This window comes from Sceloporus occidentalis, unplaced genomic scaffold, assembly GCF_023333645.1.
Source record: "Sceloporus occidentalis isolate IW3139 unplaced genomic scaffold, rSceOcc1.0.p SCAF_92, whole genome shotgun sequence".
Classification (NCBI taxonomy): domain Eukaryota; kingdom Metazoa; phylum Chordata; class Lepidosauria; order Squamata; family Phrynosomatidae; genus Sceloporus; species Sceloporus occidentalis.
Window position 1 is genome coordinate 1,824,885 of NW_028317072.1, and position 19,428 is coordinate 1,844,312.

General features: G+C 44.2%; 1 protein-coding gene across 3 annotated transcripts in view; it reads right to left on the reverse strand.

Moving 5' to 3' along the window:
• ERGIC1 (endoplasmic reticulum-golgi intermediate compartment 1) overlaps positions 1–16,022 on the reverse strand; it is a 133,278-nt gene extending 117,256 nt beyond the window's left edge. The window contains exon 1 of one of the 3 annotated variants that reach the window (XM_089496678.1): positions 15,998–16,022. In XM_089496678.1, the coding sequence (XP_089352804.1) occupies positions 15,998–16,005 (8 nt within the window). In that variant the 5' untranslated portion in view covers positions 16,006–16,022. Of the gene's footprint in view, positions 1–958; positions 1,037–4,632; positions 4,661–15,997 lie in introns of those variants that run through there. The other 2 variants (XM_089496676.1, XM_089496677.1) reach the window with 2 other exon arrangements.
• Between the last annotated feature and the right edge of the window lie 3,406 nt (positions 16,023–19,428).

Consider the following 19,428-nt stretch of genomic DNA (forward strand, 5'->3'; position numbering starts at 1 on the left):
CGAACACTTTGAAATTCCTCTTGGACAGAAGGGTGAAATGTAGGCCATGTCCTGGGAAAGGAGGATGCCTGGTCACCCTGAGCATGACCATCCTTTGCAGACACAGACCCATGCCTCTGAGGAAAACAGGCTCAAGGCTATGACTGTTCACGCTCCCAGCTTCCCCCTATTATTTAGGCTCCAAGGGGCTGCAAGGTCCCTTTGCAGGCAAGCAGACAAGCATCTCAGGAAGCAGCAAGCTCAAGTGTCTTAGGAACACTTGTCTTTCATTTAGTCTGAAAGGTGCTGTAAGGTCCCTTGGCATGCAGATACACAAGATCCCTCAAAGGTTTTATACACACACACACATGCTCCTTCAAAGGTGCTAGCATGCATATACATAATACTCCTCAAAGATTACACACACACACACACACACACACCCCTACACACAAGATTTCTCAAGGGTGATATATCTCTATCTATGTATATACAGAGTCCCTGAAAGGTGCTCCAAGATCCCTTGGCATCCCTATGCAGATGCCTCTGAGGAAAGCTCATGCTCCCAGCTTTTCTCTCTTTCTTTCAGTCTCAAAGGGGCTGCGAGGTGATCCCTTGGCACCTGGTTTTCCAGGCCGACCTTTGCATGCTCCTTCCAGAAGCAAGCAAGAGGTGAGCGGGGGAGGAAGGGGGGACGGTCCCGGTGCCACACCGTCCTCCTTCCTTTTCCAGGGCCTGTCCTCCATCCCCAGCTTGTGCCCAGGAGGAGGGCTTCCCAAAGGTGCTCCCTGCTGAGCTCCTGACCCAGAGGCCTGCCATGGGCCTGGCTGTGTGTTTGGCTTGGGTCTGGAGTCAGGTCCCTCCCTCGCTGTCCCTGGGATGCCCTCCATGCTGCGGTGCCTGGAGCGGGTGCCCTCCTTTGTGGAGGGGCTGCCCGGGCGCCCTTGGGGCCTGCCTCCCTCCCTCCCCCCCGACTCACCTCCTGAAATCAAAGGGCATGGTGCTGGTGGGGCTGGGGCTGGTGGCCTCGGGGGCTGTGCAGCGCAGCCTCCCCGCCCCCTCCCTCCCTCCCTCCCTCCCTCCCTGCTCCCAGGCAGCCAAGGCACCAGGCAGAGCCAAGGCAAGGCAAGGCAAGGCAAGGCGAGGGAGGAAGTGACGGCGGGGCCGGCCGGCCAGGCCACAGCAGGCGCCGCACAAAGCCATTGGGCGCAGGCCCCGGCCCCCGCCCCGCTTCCGCCGCCCAGGTCAAGGGCTCCCAGCGCGGGAGGGAGGGAGACCCCCCCGGGGGCCAGCCACTCCAAGCCTCCTCCTCTGCCACGCAGGAAGACAAGGAATCGCCACCTTCTCTCCCTGTGTTCGGAGAAAGCCGGCATATAATAAGAAAATAACAACAACAACAACAACAATAATGGAATCATAGAGTTGGGAGAGACCGCAAGGGCCCTGATCCAGTCCAACCCCCTTCTGCCATGCAGGAACTCTCAGTCAAAGCATCCCTGACAGATGGCCATCCAACCTCTGCTTAAAGACCTCCAAGGAAGGAGACTCCACTACACTCTGAGGAAGGAGTGTGTTCCACTGTCGAACAGCCCTTACTGTCAGGAAGTTCTTCCTAATGTTCAGGTGGAATCTCTTTTCCTGTAGCTTGCATCCATTGTTCTGGGTCCTAGTCTCTGGAGCAGCAGAAAACAAGCTTTCTCCCTCCTCAATATGACATCCCTTCCAATATTTAAACAGGGCTATCATATCACCTCTTAACCGCCTCTTCTCTTAGCTGATATGATAGCCCTTTTTAAGTATTTGAAAGGACATCATATAGAGGAGGGAGCAAGCTTGTTTTCTGCTGCTCCAGAGAACAGAACCTGGAACAATGGATGCAGGCTCCAGGAAAAGAGATTCCAGCTCAACATTAGGAAGAACTTCCTGACAGTAAGGGCTGTTCGACAGTGGAACTAACTCCTTCCTCGGAGTGAAGTGGAGTCTCCTTCCTTGGAGGTCTTTAAACAGAGGCCAAATGGCTATCTTTCAGTAGTACTTTGATTCTGTGTTCCTAAATGGCCTAATGGCCTTAGACAGAATGGCCCTTGGGATCTCTTCCAACTCTATGATTCTAAACATCTCCAGCTCCTTAAGTTGTTCCTCATAGGACATGGTTTCCAGACCCTTCACCATTTTCATCACCCTCCTCTGGACATGCTCCAATTTGTCAATATCCTTTTTGAATTGTGGTGCCCAGAACTGGACACAGTATTCCAGGTGGGGCCTGACCAGAGCAGAATACAGTGGCACTATTTCTTCCCTTGATCTAGACACTATACGTCTATTGAGGCAGCCTAAAATTGCATTGGCCTTTTTAGATCACATTGTTGACTCACATTCAACTTGTGATGTACTAGGACTCCTAGATGCTTTCACATGTACTGTTGTCAAGCCAGGTGTTCCCCATCCTATATCAATGCATTAACTTTGAAATCCTTTGAAACAGGATGCTGGAGAACAGCATCATCTATGGGTACCAGAGTGATCTTGGGGAAGTCACACTCTCTCAGAGAATGGCACTAGCAAACCTCTTCTGAACAAATCTTGCCAAGAACCCCCCATGATAGGATGACCTTAGGGCAGGGGTAGGCAACCTTTTTGACCCGGGGGCCGGGTTGCTGTCCCTCAGACAACTCAGGGGGCCGAAGCCAAAAAAAATAATTAAATAATTTTTTAAAAAATTAATTAAATAAATTAAACTGGGACAAATGTAGGGCAAAAATTTAAAATGGAGGACACTTTTAAAATTTAAAAAATGGAGGACATGCAAAAAATCTGCTGATTTTTAAAAAATGTTAATATAAATGCATGTTTCTGAGGCTTCTATAGACAATTGCCCCCCCTTGCCCGCCTCTTGCCCCCACTTGCTCCTCTTTGCCCCCTTGCTCACCTCTTGCCCCCACTTGCTCCTCCTTGCCCCCCTTGTCTGCCGCTTGCGCCGCGCTCAAAGGCCCCCGCACACTTGTGCCAGAGGCCAAAGGCCCTCGCACACCTGCACCAGCGGCCACAGGCCCCCGCACACCTGTGCCGGCGGCCAGAGGCCCCGTGCACTTGCACGGAAAGCCAAACACCCCCACGCGCTTGCGCCGGAGGCCAAAGGCCCCGGAGGCAATCTGTGGCAGGGCCAGGCTGGGGCTGGATCCTAGGCCTTGACGGGCCGCATGCGGCCTGCGGGCTGTAGGTTGCCAACCCCTGCCTTAGGGTCACCGTAAGTCAGAAATGATTCGAAGGCACACAACAACTCTAGAGACACAGCCCAACACTGCTAGAACCCATGGATGGGTCTTTTTAGCAGTCCATGCAGGGTGACAAGATGTCCTCACCCTAAAGGAGGTCAAGGCACCATAAAATGTAAGATGTTCAAGGGAAAATGTAGGACATGACCAGTTAAAAGCTAAAAACACTAAGAGAAATATAACCATGCTTCTTAGTCATGCTCAAAATGGAGGACATTTTGAAATTCCTCCTGGAAAGAAGGTTGAAATCTAGGACAGATCCTAGCAAAATGTCCTCCATTTTGAGCAAGACTAAGAACAGGCTGACTAGACATTTTAACCTATGTCTGTTTATGCCTAAATTAAATAATGAAAGAAATGCAGTCGTTAGTACATTTTAAATAACCAGGGTTATTGTACCCTTTTATATATACTAAGAAATTTCATTCTAATATTTAGATCGGAATAACTTTGGAGATGGTTTCATTTTTAAAAAACAAAGAAACAATAAATTTCATAATATCTGATAAAGTGGAGCAGTGCAGCATTTAGGGATACTTTGGCGCGTTACAGACGCGCCGAAGGGGTGTACTAGGGTTAGAAAGGGGCGTGTTGAGTTTGAGAAGGGACGTCCCTTGTGGACGCCCCTCAACCCTAGTACGGACTGAGTCCATACAAAATGACGGCGCCCGTCCACACGGGGGCCGCCATTTTGACATCGCGGACACGTAATGTCCGGACATTGTGCGGCGGAAGTGACGCCGCGAGTGCTGACTAGCGCCTCATGGTGCCACTTCCGGGGCCCAGAAAGAATCCCCATTTCGGCGCTTCTTTCTTGCTGCGCCTGGGAGCCGCGTGGTTTGGCCGCTGCGGTTCCCGGACGTAGCAACCGGCGGCGGCGGCAGAGGGCCCTTCTTGAGTGCTCTGTAACGCACCTTTAATTTGTAAATGCTTAGAAATGTAATTTTAAAAAATGGTAGTGGAGCAGTTTTGCTATTATTTTGCCACAGTAATGCCCCTTGAAAAAACACATTTAAAAGCTAAAGACAAAAAAGTGCAGCCATACAGAGGTTGGTTGACCTGAAAAGTGGCATAAGACTGGGCATAAGTCCCATGGAATGCAGAGGTCCTTCCTTTAAAATAAACCTGCATAGGCTTAATATGGTAAAGCTATAATCTCAAAGAAGTTTCTTGGAAATAAGATTACAATCCTATACAGACTTAATATATATTACCGTAACTCTCATAGAATTCAGTGGGTATTCTTAATAGGCATATAGATAGTTCGATAAATCCTGCTGAAATCAGTAAAACTTACTTCTGAATAACCTTTTATAAAACATAATGAAGTGGGACAGCAGGTCATAGAACAGTAAAACAACACAGAGGAAAAACATACATTAAATACATTCTGCGGGCCATGAAGACTCTCCCCATTGGAAACATGCATTAAATACATCCTGCATGTCATGGAGACTCCCCCCATTGGAATATACACTAAAAACATTCTGCGTGCCGTGGAGACTTCCCCCATTGGAATATACATTAAAAACATTCTGCATGCCATGGAGACTCCCCCCCCATTGGAATATACATTAAAAACATTCTGTGTGCCATGAAGACTTCCCCCATTGGAATATACATTAAAAACATTCTGCGTGCCATGGAGACTCCCCCCACTGGAATTTACACTAAATACATTCTGCGTGCCGTGGAGACTCCCCCCATTGGAATATACATTAAAAACATTCTGCGTGCCATGGAGACTCCCCCCATTAGAATATACATTACAAACATTCTGCGTGCCATGGAGACTCCCCCCATTGGAATATACACTAAAAACATTCTGCGTGCTATGGAGACTCCCCCCATTGGAATATACACTAAATACATTCTGCATGCTATGGAGACTCTCCCCATTGGAATATACACTAAAAACATTCTGCATGCTATGGAGACTCTCCCCATTGGAATATACACTAAATACATTCTGCGTGCCATGGAGACTCCCCCCATTGGAATATACATTACAAACATTCTGCAGGCCATGACGAGTCCCCCATTGGAAACATGCATTAAATATATTCTGCGAACCATAGAGATTCCCTCCATTGGAAACATACATTAAATAGATTCTGCAGACCATGGTATCTCCCCCAATTAGAAACATACATTAAATATATTCTGCAGGCCACACCATGGAGCCCACTGACAGTGTGACTTTCCTGTAGCTTTGGATCTAGTTTGAGAAACTTCCATCCTATTACAACAGTGGAGAAATGTGTGGAGTAGCTGTTCTGTGACAGTATCCATTTCTTTTTCATGAAAAGCACATTTACACACAGATACATACATGTACACACAAAGAGACTCGTGCTGCACATTTTATGATTTGAGTTGTAATCTCCCTCTGTGGGGAATGTATTTGGTTTTTCTATGTGTACACACATGTATATACATACATAAATACATACACCAATTAGGGAGATCACAGTTCCACCCAGGATGGGTGCTTCTGCCATAGTATATGAGGAAGCTGGGGATGGGCAGGTTCCATAATAGAACTTTCTCTTCAAAGAAAAATTAGTGAAGTTTATGAGGTGATATGAAAGTCCTGTTTAAATATTTTAAGGGATATCATGTTGAGGATGGAACAAGTTTGTTTTCTGCTGCTCCAGAGAATAGGACATGGAGCAATGGGTGCAAGCAACAGGAAAAGAGATTCTACCTCAACATTAGGAGGAACTTCCTGAGAATAAGAGCTGTTTGACAGTGGAACATACTCCCTCAGAGAGTGGTGGAGTCTCCTTCTTTGGAGGCCTTTAAACAGAGGATGGATGGTCATCTGTTAGCTGTGCTTTGATTGTAAGTTCCTACATGGCAGGGGGGTTGGACTGGATTGTGCCTGGTGTCTTTTCCAATTATGATTCTAAACATACCCAGCTACCTAAGTCTCTCCTCATAAGACAATAGTTTCCAGATCTTTCACCATTTTGGTCATCTTCTTCTGGACATGCTCCAGCTTCTCAACATCCTTTTTGAATTGTGGTGCAAAGAACTAGACACAGTATTCCAGGTGAGGCCTGACCAAAGCAGGATAGAGTAGCACTATTACCTCCCTTGATCTAGACACTATACTTCTATCAATGCAGCCTAGAATCACATTGGACTTTTTAGCTGCTGCATCACACTGTTGACTCACTTTCAACTTGTGGTCTACTAGGACTCCTAGACCCCTTTCATATGGAGTCTTGTTAAGCCAAGTGTCCCTCATCCTATAGCAATGCATTAAGCAACTCATTTGAAATAGGATGCTGGGGAAGAGCATCATCTATGGGTACCAGGGTGAGCAGACTTTGTCCTCCTTTTTTCCAGGAGGCTTACAGTAGCGGGGTCATTGTTGGCTATGCCTATGGGGCTGAAGGATTGGGTGTGCATGAAGTAACTGAACTTGTCACTTCATCTCTCTACCCACAAAGTTTGGAATTTGGGACATTCTCACAAACAAACAACTTATATAGGTCTGTCTCTGGATTCTCCACTCCAGACGTGCATCTGAGGAAGTAGGTTGAAGTCTATGAAAGCTCATGCTGCCAACCTCTTTCTTTGAATTAGACTCAAGATCCCTTTGCATACTAGGGGTGAGGTAGTATACTTATGTGAAATGTGTTAATTGTGAGGGTATGTGCTGAGCGTGCTTCTTCACCAATAATTTATTGGGGTTCTCTACAGATAGGTGACATGTAGGTGTCATCTCCTGCACACTGTTTCTTGGATTTTATTATGTTTCCTGGGACACTAAGGAATGTGTACCATGTTTATACTGCCTTTAGATATTCCCAAATATATTTCTCCCCCAATCAGGCTGGGCAGACATAGGATATGGTAGCCATTCTACTGGTTTGCCCTCAGCATCTCCCCTCCTGTTTCACATACACACAGAGAGCCATTCAACTGTAAGTAGTGAATAAAATTGCTCTGCTGCACTCTCCCATTTAAATCAGTGGCATTTTAAAGTTGTTTACTTTAAGTGGACAGTATTTTAAATTAATTAAAACATAGGAAGATTTTTACTTGTAAAAATAATACTACTTATCTTTGCATGTTATTCATTTAATTATCTGGAATATATTTCATGATGTGTGAAAGAACTATTTTTTTTTAAAAAAAGTCATGTTTTCAGAAAACAGATAAGTCCACAAAATGGCTGCTAGAACACTGACCCAGCTTCATGTTCTATCCTGTCAAAGCAAGACATTAATGCCCTGAGATAAGGCCCCTCGTCATTACATTGTTTAATAACATGAGTCGTCTAGGAAGTATGAGATAAGAAGCAGGAATCTCACTGCATTCTAGCTGGGTGCAGTTCCTTAGACCATTACTGAGTGTGCCAGAAGGAGTGTTCATAACAAGAGTTTAAATGAGGTGAATGTAACATGACCAGCATGTTGGAAATTAGTTGACATTGTGATGATTGGAGATGAAATTAATAATATATATATTTTTGCTTCTAAATAACAAAACGCATCAGGCAGTAATCTTAGTAACAGAATCTATTCAAGGAACATTACTAAATGGATCTCTCAAAATTACTTGGAAAGTGCCATTTTCAGATGGAGAAGATGAGGCAGTGAAGTGAGTCAATCAAAGCTACAAAGGGCTAGTTTGCAGAGTCAGAATTAGTAATATGAAGTTTCTGTTTTCCTGGTGTTTTGTTCATTCTGTTCTTGATGAAAAAGAACACATTTCAGATTCCTGATCACTTTCTAAATTTAAAGAGATGACAAGTGACTGTACCTGCATTCCAAACTTTTGCCTAATGTTCGAAAGTCTCAGAAACACCACAGGCTAATACATATGACTAAGGTTGAATTACTGCCTTCTGTTATCTAGAGTCAGGGTACTTTCAAGGAACTTGCTTTGATTTTATGACGGGTGTAAAAGTTACCTTCCTCTTGCTCAACTTTGACATTCCAAACGTTAAACACAATATACACATTACACAGACCAATGTGAATGAGTTCTGTAGTATCCCACTTCAAATGTTGACCCAGGATGCAGGAAGGAGTTACATTTTTAAATGCTCACTCATGGTACAATCTTCCTGAACTTGTCAAACTAGAACTTCAGAATAAAAGGTGAAATGAAGCTCAGTGTGCTGGTTCACTACATGCTAGGAGTGTGTGCTGGGGAGAGTTTAAAAATATAGTATCCCACCTAGAATATGTATGGTTTGCTGTGGCATCCAACTGGATATTTTTGGAAAGTACAGACACAAGATCTGGAAGAACTCTGCCAGTTGTGATCAGAAAGAAATAAACAAACAAAAGGTTATGTTTCTAGACTCTGCACAGGTAATGACAAAGCTACTGGTGTCAGAAACCCCATCCTGAGCAGAAGCCATTGAGGCCACACTAGTTAAGTCAGGGACAACAAGATCTATCACAGCAGTAGCACTGGAAGCAGACATATCAGATATTGATTTGTGAACAAGGCAGAACCTGCCAGTTCAAGCACCACTGAGACCATAAGATGTATACTATCAGCATCTGCAACCCTCTCAAGAACTAACAGCTTTTATATGAAAGACACCATGGCCCTTATCACATGTGAGACTGGAACTCAAATCCAGAGCCAATCTGAAGTGAAGGAGAAGCAGAGTCAATTCGAATCCAAGGCAATTCACGTGATGAATTATCACACATGAAGAATGAAATTGTGGTCGTTACTGAGGCAAAGCGGAGCCAGTACACATTAAATTACCACACTGGTACATACCATGCGGATCCAACGATTCGAATCAGCACTCTTGCGCATGCTCAGTAGGGTCTGAACGCATCGTGAACCTTTACACTTCCGGGGTGAAGAAGGGGGTCACTTCCTGGTTCCAGTTTCACATGAATGCTAGCCTCACGTGAATGACAGCTTCATGTTTCCTCTTCCTTTCTAATAATAATAATAATACTAATTGGATTTATTTATATACCGCCCAATCACTGGGAATCCAAGCGGTTTTATTGTATTGTATTGTATTGTATTGTATTCTATTGTATTCCCCCTTAAACATCCAAATGTGCCATCCTTGCCAGCCCCCCAAACCCTCCCAGCATCATCCAAACATGCCATCCTTGACAGTCCTCCATTCCTCCTTGAAACATCCAGCACTCTATCTATGGACTTTGGAGTCCGTTTTTTCATCCTAACCAGCAGCCTCTTCTATGGGCTTTTCATCCTAACCAGCAGCCTTTTCTATGGGCTTTGGAGTCTGTTTTTCCATCCTAACCAGCAGCCTTTTCTATAGGCTTTGGAGTCTGTTTTTTCATCCTAACCAGAAGCCTCTTCTATGGGCTTTGGAGTCTGTTTTTTCATTCTAACCAGCAGCCTTTTCTATGGACTTTGGAGTCCGTTTTTCCATCCTAACCAGCAGCCTTTTCTATATGCTTTGGAGTCCGTTTTTTCATCCTAACCAGCAGCCTTTTCTATAGGCTTTGGAGTCTGTTTTTTCATTCTAACCAGCAGCCTTTTCTATAGGCTTTGGAGTCTGTTTTTCCATCCTAACCAGCAGCCTTTTCTATATGCTTTGGAGTCCGTTTTTTCATTCTAACCAGCAGCCTTTTCTATGGGCTTTGGAGTCTGTTTTTTCATCCTAACCAGTAGCCTTTTCTATGGGCCTTGGAGTCCGTTTTTTCATCCTAACCAGTAGCCTTTTCTATGGGCCTTGGAGTCCGTTTTTCCATTCAAACCAGCACCCACTGCCCACCCTCAGCTCTGTCCATGTTAAAACGTGAATACATTCATTCCCCAGTAGCTCTCTGCCCTTTCCCCAGCTGCATTTCTCCCTTGGCAGCAATAGAAGCAGATGGAGTGTCAGAAGCAAATGGAGTAAAATTGCAGCACCACATCATAGGAAATATGGGACCTTGGAGGTTTGGGGGGTGTACTAGGATGGAAGCAAAGTTGCATTCCACACCAGACCAATTCGGATTGAAATTGAAGTGAGCTTGGAAATAATTTTTGTGAATTTGCTTGTTACCAAATTCACAAAAATGAGGAGTCACTTCGGATTGACTGTAGATCGGTTCAGAACGACCCCCATAGAAAGCAATTATGTGTGATAATACATCATGTTTGAACATGAATTTGCATGGTTGGACAAGGAGTGGTTCCGGATCTGAGCTGCAAAACCCCTCATGTGATAAGGGCCCATGTCAATTCATCAGTGCAGGCAATGGCATGGGAAGAAACTAAGAGAAAAGGAAGAGTACTTGAATCCATACCACAAGCTTGTCCATTTAAGGCATTCCACTCCTCAGAAAGGAGGGAAATCTGAGAGGTAATCTGGTTTGGAGGCATAAAAGACTTCTGTCCCATCCTAGATTTTGTTGGACTGAGTGGATCTCTTGGAGCTTTCCATACTGCTGTAACTCTTGGTGTGCCTTGGACCTCATTTGTTTGTTTTTTATCAAGATCAAAACAGTGTGTTCAGCAACTAGTATTCAAAGATATTGTGCCTCTCAGTGGTGGTTCATGGACAGGGGGCAGGTGGGTGCTGCCTTCCCATTCCACTGGCCACCTATATGGACTGCTCCTGGAGGTTACATATAGCCATTGTGACTAGTTAGTAGTCATGGATAATCCTCCATTAATTACCCAAACCCCTCTTTAAGCCACCTAAGGCTGCTGCCACACTGCACAATTAATGCAGTTTTACACTGCTTTAAATGTCATAGTTCCATCCCATGGAATCCTGGGATTTGTAGTATGTTGTTGCACCAGAGTTCTCTGACTGAGAAGGCTAAATATTTAACAAAACTACAAATCCTAGAATTCCATAGCAGTTAGCCATGGCAGTTAAAGTGGAGTCAGTGGATTAATTCTGCATTATAGATGCAGCCTAAGTTGATGGCCATTGCTACATCTCATGGAAGTAAACTGACTATAAATTGCACAAGGAATCACTTCCTTTTATCAGCCCTGAGTCTCCCTTCAGCTTCGTTGGATGAAAAATAATACAGTACTAGAATCTAAGGATATCCAATTAAGCTGAATGACGGGAGACTGAGGGATGATAAAAAGAAGTACATGTACTTCTTCATACAACACATGCTATGTATATACACCTTTAGCATGTCATTTACTTTGTAGACTAAAGAGCCACAAACATTGCCATCTTTCCTCATAGGAAAGTTATTCCAGCCATTTGATAATTTTGATTGCCTTTTTCAGTCAGAATTTTCCCTAGATTTTTTGGGGTGTGTATGGGATGACTAAAACCGTACACAGTATCTAGTATATAGAAGCAAGGCCAGAGGGGAAAGATGACAACCCTATGCTGTGTATTGGTTGGATTTTGTTCATAGGTTGGATATGTGCCCATGCCTTGGAGAGAAGTATCAGTGTGACCATGATGCTTGATGTCATGCTTCAGATGAACTTAAGCAAGCATTGAATCATCTTCCAGATATGCATCATTTTGTTTTTATTTTACTGTTTTCTGAACTGTAGCATTCTGACCTTGAAGCATGTGTCAGGGTACCTTGTGTCCACAGTGATCTTCAGGGCATTTGAGTTGGCCTATTAGGTTTACATATTACACGGTATGCTTCAGACTATGTCATTGCATACTGCATTTCACAAATTACATTCTAAGAACAAATTAAGAAATCAGAGAAGCAAAAAAATAAAAAAGGCAAATGTTTTAACATTTGTTACTTAATCTGTAATTCAAAATTAATTCTGTGAGTCAGTATTCCTGATGGCATTGAATTCTCCTCTCAAATAGTAATTTTTCTAAAACACTTAGATTCTCCCTTGGGTGAAAACTGCAGTACTAAAATGTGGATGCAATTGTCACCGTTTTCTTACAGCTCATATGTGCCAGCAATCATCAGGGTTTCCTGACACATTCAAGCATCTTGGTTTTGTTTCAGAGGGAATAGTTAATTCAGAATTGTTGCATGAATAATATCAAGTCAACTTTATTTATAAAAACTAGGATTATCTCAGAAACATATGGCCTGGGATACAGTTCTGCACACAAATCACACACAGCCCTACTTATTTTGTTAACTACCCTGTGGAAGGATTAATTGTTCCTTTTTAAATCTAGTCAGTTTATATAGTTTTTAATTAAATGCTGAAGCGAATTGAAAAAGGCAACAACTCATAGCAACAAACTTCCGTACTTCTATTTCATCTTCAAATGTAAATTAACAGAGCTATTTCTTTCTTGATATTTGAATTAATTTCATTTTCAACACTGAAAGACTTTGGTTGAGTAAACAAATTAAGACTGAAGTGAGTGAAGGAAATAAAATATCATGCTGTGATTCTTGGACTGCGGTACTTTAAAAATATTGAATGTATGTTCTTTTATACTTGTTTTTTAAAATGAATAAAAATTAATACAAAAGTATTGAATGATGACGAAGTTTTGATATAACGTTGGGTAACACAGAACTAAAGCCACAAATGGTTAACCCGCAAGACTCCTTACCTGAATGATGCAAGTTTCGCTTACTCGCATTACTCTAACCAGAGTAATTTTATGACAGTTTCACAAAGTATATCTAAACCAGAGTTTTTGGCATTTTCCAAATCAGTCAATTGCATGAATCAGCTACACTGACAAGAATATGCACTTGATTTTCAAGGGCGCCTTTCTATTTGCACTGAAATTAAAAACCTTAGTAGGTGACAGTTTCTAATATGCATTCTTACTAGCAGTTGTGAAGTCCTCTTCATTGAAACCAATGGCACTAGTGTCAGCAACGTTTGTGTCATGTCCCAAGAGCAATAGGCCCCTTCTCTTAGTTGAACGGTTCATTTCCTTCACCAGATGAAGGTCTTCTGACTCAGTTTCAAGGGTGTGAAACAGACTCCTACAGTTTCCTCACTTCCTGGTTACTCCCGCCACCTGCCCCATAGAATTTTCCAAGTGAACAAGGCTGAAGCTTGTAATTATTTTCCAAATGAAGAACAAGCCCCACCTTGGTGAGCTTTGCTTCTTTTTATAGATAATAAGGGGGTGATCATCTCCCCTTTTTCTCATCAAGTTCTTCTTTCTGGTACATCTCCGTCAGCAGAAAGTTGGAAAAAAGCTTTAGAAGGAATATTCTAGATGCTGTGTAATGGAAATACTGTTGCAGTTTTACATGTTTTGCCATAGCAAACCTGTTTGAAACATACATCTACACCCAAAAGTCACAATACCTTTCAGATTATTTTTGATTAAATATAAGGAGGTCTTGGTTTTTTGTTTTTGTGTGTTTGTAACAAACTGAAAGTATCAGTTTACTGCTTGTGTCCAGGTAAAAACATTCATAATAAAGATACAGAAGTACAAGATGAAAATTAAGGCATCTCCAAAATGAGAGCCAGTGTGGTGGTGTGGCTTGAGCACTGGACTACAACTCTGGAGAGCAGGGTTTGATTCCACACTTGGCCATGGAAACCTACTGGGTGACCATGGGAGAGTCACACACTCTCAGTCCCATGATAGTTTTGCCTTAAACTCACCATAAGTTAGAAACGACTTGAAGTCACACGGCAACATGTCCAAAACGGAGCCCTGGTGGCGCAGTGGTTAAATGCCTGTACAGTACTGCAGCCATTCACTCAAAACCACAAGGTTGCGAATTCAAGACCAGCAAAAGGGCCCAAGCTCGACTCAGGCTTGCATCCTTCTGAGGTCGCTAAAATGAGTACCCAGACTGTTGGGGGCAAATTAGCTTACTTGCTAATTAGCTTACTTGCTGTTCACCGCTATGATGTTTGGAATAGTGGTATATAAATAAAACAAAATACATATACAGTATAAAAACATTTATTAATTTTGGGTTTTTGTGGGTTTTTCTGGATGCCAGCCATGAAAGCCTTTGACTTCACATTTATTAATTTTGCCATGATGCTATAGTTTTCTGTACCTAATTGTTGGTGCAAATAAAATTGTACTGGGATAGGTCCAAACAATATCAATGATGTAATAAATGAACAGAAAGGGGACCCATGTGCACTCTTGTATAAATCCATTACAGGTACAAATGCTGACTTCTTTTGTTAGGGCTGCATTGCACCAGACTCTAATATGCGTATTCTCTTAGTCATGTACCTATGAATTAACCAAAGAAGATGCTTATCAGTGTTGGTGTTATCAAGTTTATACCACAATCACTGATGACTGAAAAAGTCAAAAGCAGCTGAAAGATCCACAAAAGTAATTTTGAGGGTACTTTAATGATTTATGTAATAACATGAGGTAGAAAAAAGCATTGTTCCAATGTAAATACCTCTTACTAAAATCTGCTTGCTCTTCATTTATGATTTTAATAAATTCTCCCCAGTCTTCCAGTTTATAGAGACAGTAACATGTATACAGTTTTGATGCCACATCTAAGAGGCTTATTCATCTATAATTACACAGATAATTTATATCTGCCATTTAAATAAATGAGTTCTACTATGCTAAGGGACGGGCCTGGAGGTACAGTCCCTTTATTGTTTATACTGGTAAACAATTTGTATAGACTAGACACCCACCATTCTATGTTGTCTTTATTTCTGGAGATAACATATCCTCTCAAGGCATCTTGCCAGGTGTAAGTATTTTAATAAATTCTTCAATGTCTTGTGGGATTATTAGGAGCCAATAGGGAATTCTTGTTCATGCTCTATATGATTTGGTAAATTACTCAAAGCTCTTTTTCCAAAAAATGTTCCCAACATAAGATACCCAACTGATACTAGCTATATTGGGCTTTACATAAAGTCTCCTTTTCTCATGCCTTCTGGAAACAAATGGCCAAATTTGTTTTCATCATGGTCTGTACGGTACCTTCAAATCTCTTCTGACTTATAGCATCTATATCATAGGGTGTTGCTGTTGTTTTTTGAAATATTATTCAGAAGAGGGTTGTCATTGTTTTTTGTGGGTTTTTCAGGCTATGTGGCCATGTTCTAGGAGAGTTTATTCCTGATGTTTCTCCAGCATCAGTGGCTGGCATCTTCATTAGCCGAAAAAACCCACAAAAAACTATGGATGCCAGCCATGAAAGCCTTCAGCTTCATAGTTTGTCATTGCCTTCTTCGAAAGCTGAGAATGTGACTTGGCCAAGGTCACCCAATGGGTTTCCATGGCCAAATGGGGAGCTGAACTATGGTCTTCCAAAGTCCTAGTTCAACACTCAAACCACTACTCAACACTAGCTCTGTTAATAAAAAACTGTTTTTCTCTTAAGAGGGGATATATAATAATTGAAGCACTCTGAATACCCTTCTTTCTTTTTTTAATTTCCATTTAAAATTTGTCAGTTTTCCTTCCATTTTCCTACAGTTCTGTTCAAACCACCCATAAGTATTGTAAGCAACTAGGTAATCAGATAATTTGCCTAGGAAATGTATAGAATCTTCTATATATTTGTTTTTGTACTGACTAGGATTTGTGTATTTTGTAGAATCAGTGTCTTCATGAATTTGATATTGATTCATATCTTCTAATTAAAAACAACTCCTTGACAACACAGCTAAACAGCTAAAAACAACTGTGTGATAAATCTCAAAAGCTGTCATGCGCTTTTGACCACTCTTTTCCTCTTTGTTTTATCAGTAAATGATTACATTTACCAAGAAACGGCACACTTATCTCAGTAGACAATAGGTTTTTCAGGTAAATCTTAGAAATGGGAAGTCATACCATTCATTCCAAACACTTAACAAACTAGAGAAACACTACTTACTGTCAGACCAGTTTGTGAGATCAGGCTTACCTGGACATCTACAAATCTTCCCTTGGTAAAAGTCAACATTTATCTGTAAAGGGAAATATATCCCATCTCAGTCAGGGTTGAGTTCTGCCAGCAAATATGAGAACTGATCTTGTTGTGGCTGGCAGATAGAACAAGTGAATAAAGAAAAAACAAAATACACAAATCTAACAGAGAACTGAAATCACAGAAAAGACCAACCAGCATTAAACAGGACAACAAAGTTTGAACTTTTTAGTTGGCAACCATAACCAGGGAAGAAGGAAATAATGGTAATGGATGTAGGTAGAGGAAGTCATAAAGAATGTCCTTGGAGCAATTAATGATTACATTTATTATTCTGAGATACACTAGAATGTTAACAATAATGGGCATCAGTTTAAAGTATTGTACTTCCTAGATTGGTCTGTCACTCTGAATGAAATTTACAGATATGGCCAGATATGGTCCAGGAGATGTGTCTTATTTATCCTCAGTTACATCTGTAGATCTGAGATAAATTTGCATAGTCATTTTAATTTATCTCAGACTTGCAATGGTTCACCAGCACAAGCTAAAGCAGTAACTGAATGTATCTTCCCCAGTTACATGCCTCAGAGGTTATTGGTGAGGTTTGACAAGGTGAAGGACAACAAAATGGGCTTGAGGAAGTTTACAAGTTGTCAAAGATGGTGGTTTCCAGGATTAGCCATTTGACTACAATGGAACTTTTGGTAAGGCTGACCCTTATGACAACAAAATAATGTATTCTGTATCTACAGTACTGCTGAGAGGAAAGAGAGAGCTTTCGATAGCTTTCCCTCCAACCCACTGGTCTCAGGACACATCAGAGCTGCCTGCACATGCAGACACAGTCACCAATTTTTTGAAAAGGTCTTGAGCTATGCACTGCATAAATACCATGGTGCATATTTTAATAATAATAATAATAATAATAATAATAATAATATGTTTTATTTATAGACCGCTATTCCGCGATGATCATAGCGGTGTACAGTAAAATCGTAATACAATACAAAATACAGTTAAAGGAGGGAGAAGTCTCGTCCTTCAGGCAGTCCCTGATGTTGCTGGTCTGCCTGATGGCTCCCTCTGAGGCCAAGATGACAGTTGAGGAGGGAGGGGCCTCTTCCTTCAGGCAGTCCCAGATGTTGCTGGGTCTGCCTGATGACTCCCTCTGAGGCCGAGATGACAGTTGAGGAGGGAGGGGCCTCTTCCTTCAGGCAGTCCCTGATGTTGCTGGGTCTGCCTGATGGCTCCCTCTGAGGCCGAGATGACAGTTGAGGAGGGAGGGGCCTCTTCCTTCAGGCAGTCCAAGATGTTGCTGGGTCTGCCTGATGGCTCCCTCTGAGGCCGAGATGACAGTTGAGGAGGGAGGGGCCTCTTCCTTCAGGCAGTCCAAGATGTTGCTGGTCTGCCTGATGGCTCCCTCTGAGGCCGAGATGACAGTTGAGGAGGGAGGGGCCTCTTCCTTCAGGCAGTCCCTGATGTTGCTGGGTCTGCCTGATGGCTCCCTCTGAGGCCGAGATGACAGTTGAGGAGGGAGGGGCCTCTTCCTTCAGGCAGTCCCTGATGTTGCTGGGTCTGCCTGATGGCTCCCTCTGAGGCCGAGATGACAGTTGAAGAGGGAGGGGCCTCTTCCTTCAGGCAGTCCCCGATGTTGCTGGGTCTGCCTGATGGCTCCCTCTGAGGCCGAGATGACAGTTGAAGAGGGAGGGGCCTCTTCCTTCAGGCAGTCCCCGATGTTGCTGGTCTGCCTGATGGCTCCCTCTGAGGCCGAGATGACAGTTGAGGAGGGAGGGGCCTCTTCCTTCAGGCAGTCCAAGATGTTGCTGGTCTGCCTGATGGCTCCCTCTGAGGCCGAGATGACAGTTGAGGAGGGAGGGGCCTCTTCCTTCAGGCAGTCCAAGATGTTGTTGGTCTGCCTGATGGCTCCCTCTGAGGCCGAGATGACAGTTGAGGAGGGAGGGGCCTCTTCCTTCAGGCAGTCCAAGATGTTGCTGGGTCTGCCTGATGGCTCCCTCTGAGGCCGAGATGAGAGTTGAGGAGGGAGGGGCCTCTTCCTTCAGGCAGTCCAAGATGTTGCTGGTCTGCCTGATGGCTCCCTCTGAGGCCGAGATGACAGTTGAGGAGGGAGGGGCCTCTTCCTTCAGGCAGTCCCTGATGTTGCTGGGTCTGCCTGATGGCTCCCTCTGAGGCCGAGATGACAGTTGAGGAGGGAGGGGCCTCTTCCTTCAGGCAGTCCCTGATGTTGCTGGGTCTGCCTGATGGCTCCCTCTGAGGCCGAGATGACAGTTGAGGAGGGAGGGGCCTCTTCCTTCAGGCAGTCCCTGATGTTGCTGGGTCTGCCTGATGGCTCCCTCTGAGGCCGAGATGACAGTTGAGGAGGGAGGGGCCTCTTCCTTCAGGCAGTCCCCGATGTTGCTGGTCTGCCTGATGGCTCCCTCTGAGGCCGAGATGACAGTTGAGGAGGGAGGGGCCTCTTCCTTCAGGCAGTCCAAGATGTTGCTGGTCTGCCTGATGGCTCCCTCTGAGGCCGAGATGACAGTTGAGGAGGGAGGGGCCTCTTCCTTCAGGCAGTCCAAGATGTTGCTGGTCTGCCTGATGGCTCCCTCTGAGGCCGAGATGACAGTTGAGGAGGGAGGGGCCTCTTCCTTCAGGCAGTCCAAGATGTTGCTGGTCTGCCTGATGGCTCCCTCTGAGGCCGAGATGACAGTTGAGGAGGGAGGGGCCTCTTCCTTCAGGCAGTCCAAGATGTTGCTGGTCTGCCTGATGGCTCCCTCTGAGGCCGAGATGACAGTTGAGGAGGGAGGGGCCTCTTCCTTCAGGCAGTCCCTGATGTTGCTGGGTCTGCCTGATGGCTCCCTCTGAGGCCGAGATGACAGTTGAAGAGGGAGGGGCCTCTTCCTTCAGGCAGTCCCCGATGTTGCTGGGTCTGCCTGATGGCTCCCTCTGAGGCCGAGATGACAGTTGAAGAGGGAGGGGCCTCTTCCTTCAGGCAGTCCCCGATGTTGCTGGGTCTGCCTGATGGCTCCCTCTGAGGCCGAGATGACAGTTGAGGAGGGAGGGGCCTCTTCCTTCAGGCAGTCCAAGATGTTGCTGGTCTGCCTGATGGCTCCCTCTGAGGCCGAGATGACAGTTGAGGAGGGAGGGGCCTCTTCCTTCAGGCAGTCCAAGATGTTGTTGGTCTGCCTGATGGCTCCCTCTGAGGCCGAGATGACAGTTGAGGAGGGAGGGGCCTCTTCCTTCAGGCAGTCCAAGATGTTGCTGGTCTGCCTGATGGCTCCCTCTGAGGCCGAGATGACAGTTGAGGAGGGAGGGGCCTCTTCCTTCAGGCAGTCCCTGATGTTGCTGGGTCTGCCTGATGGCTCCCTCTGAGGCCGAGATGACAGTTGAAGAGGGAGGGGCCTCTTCCTTCAGGCAGTCCCCGATGT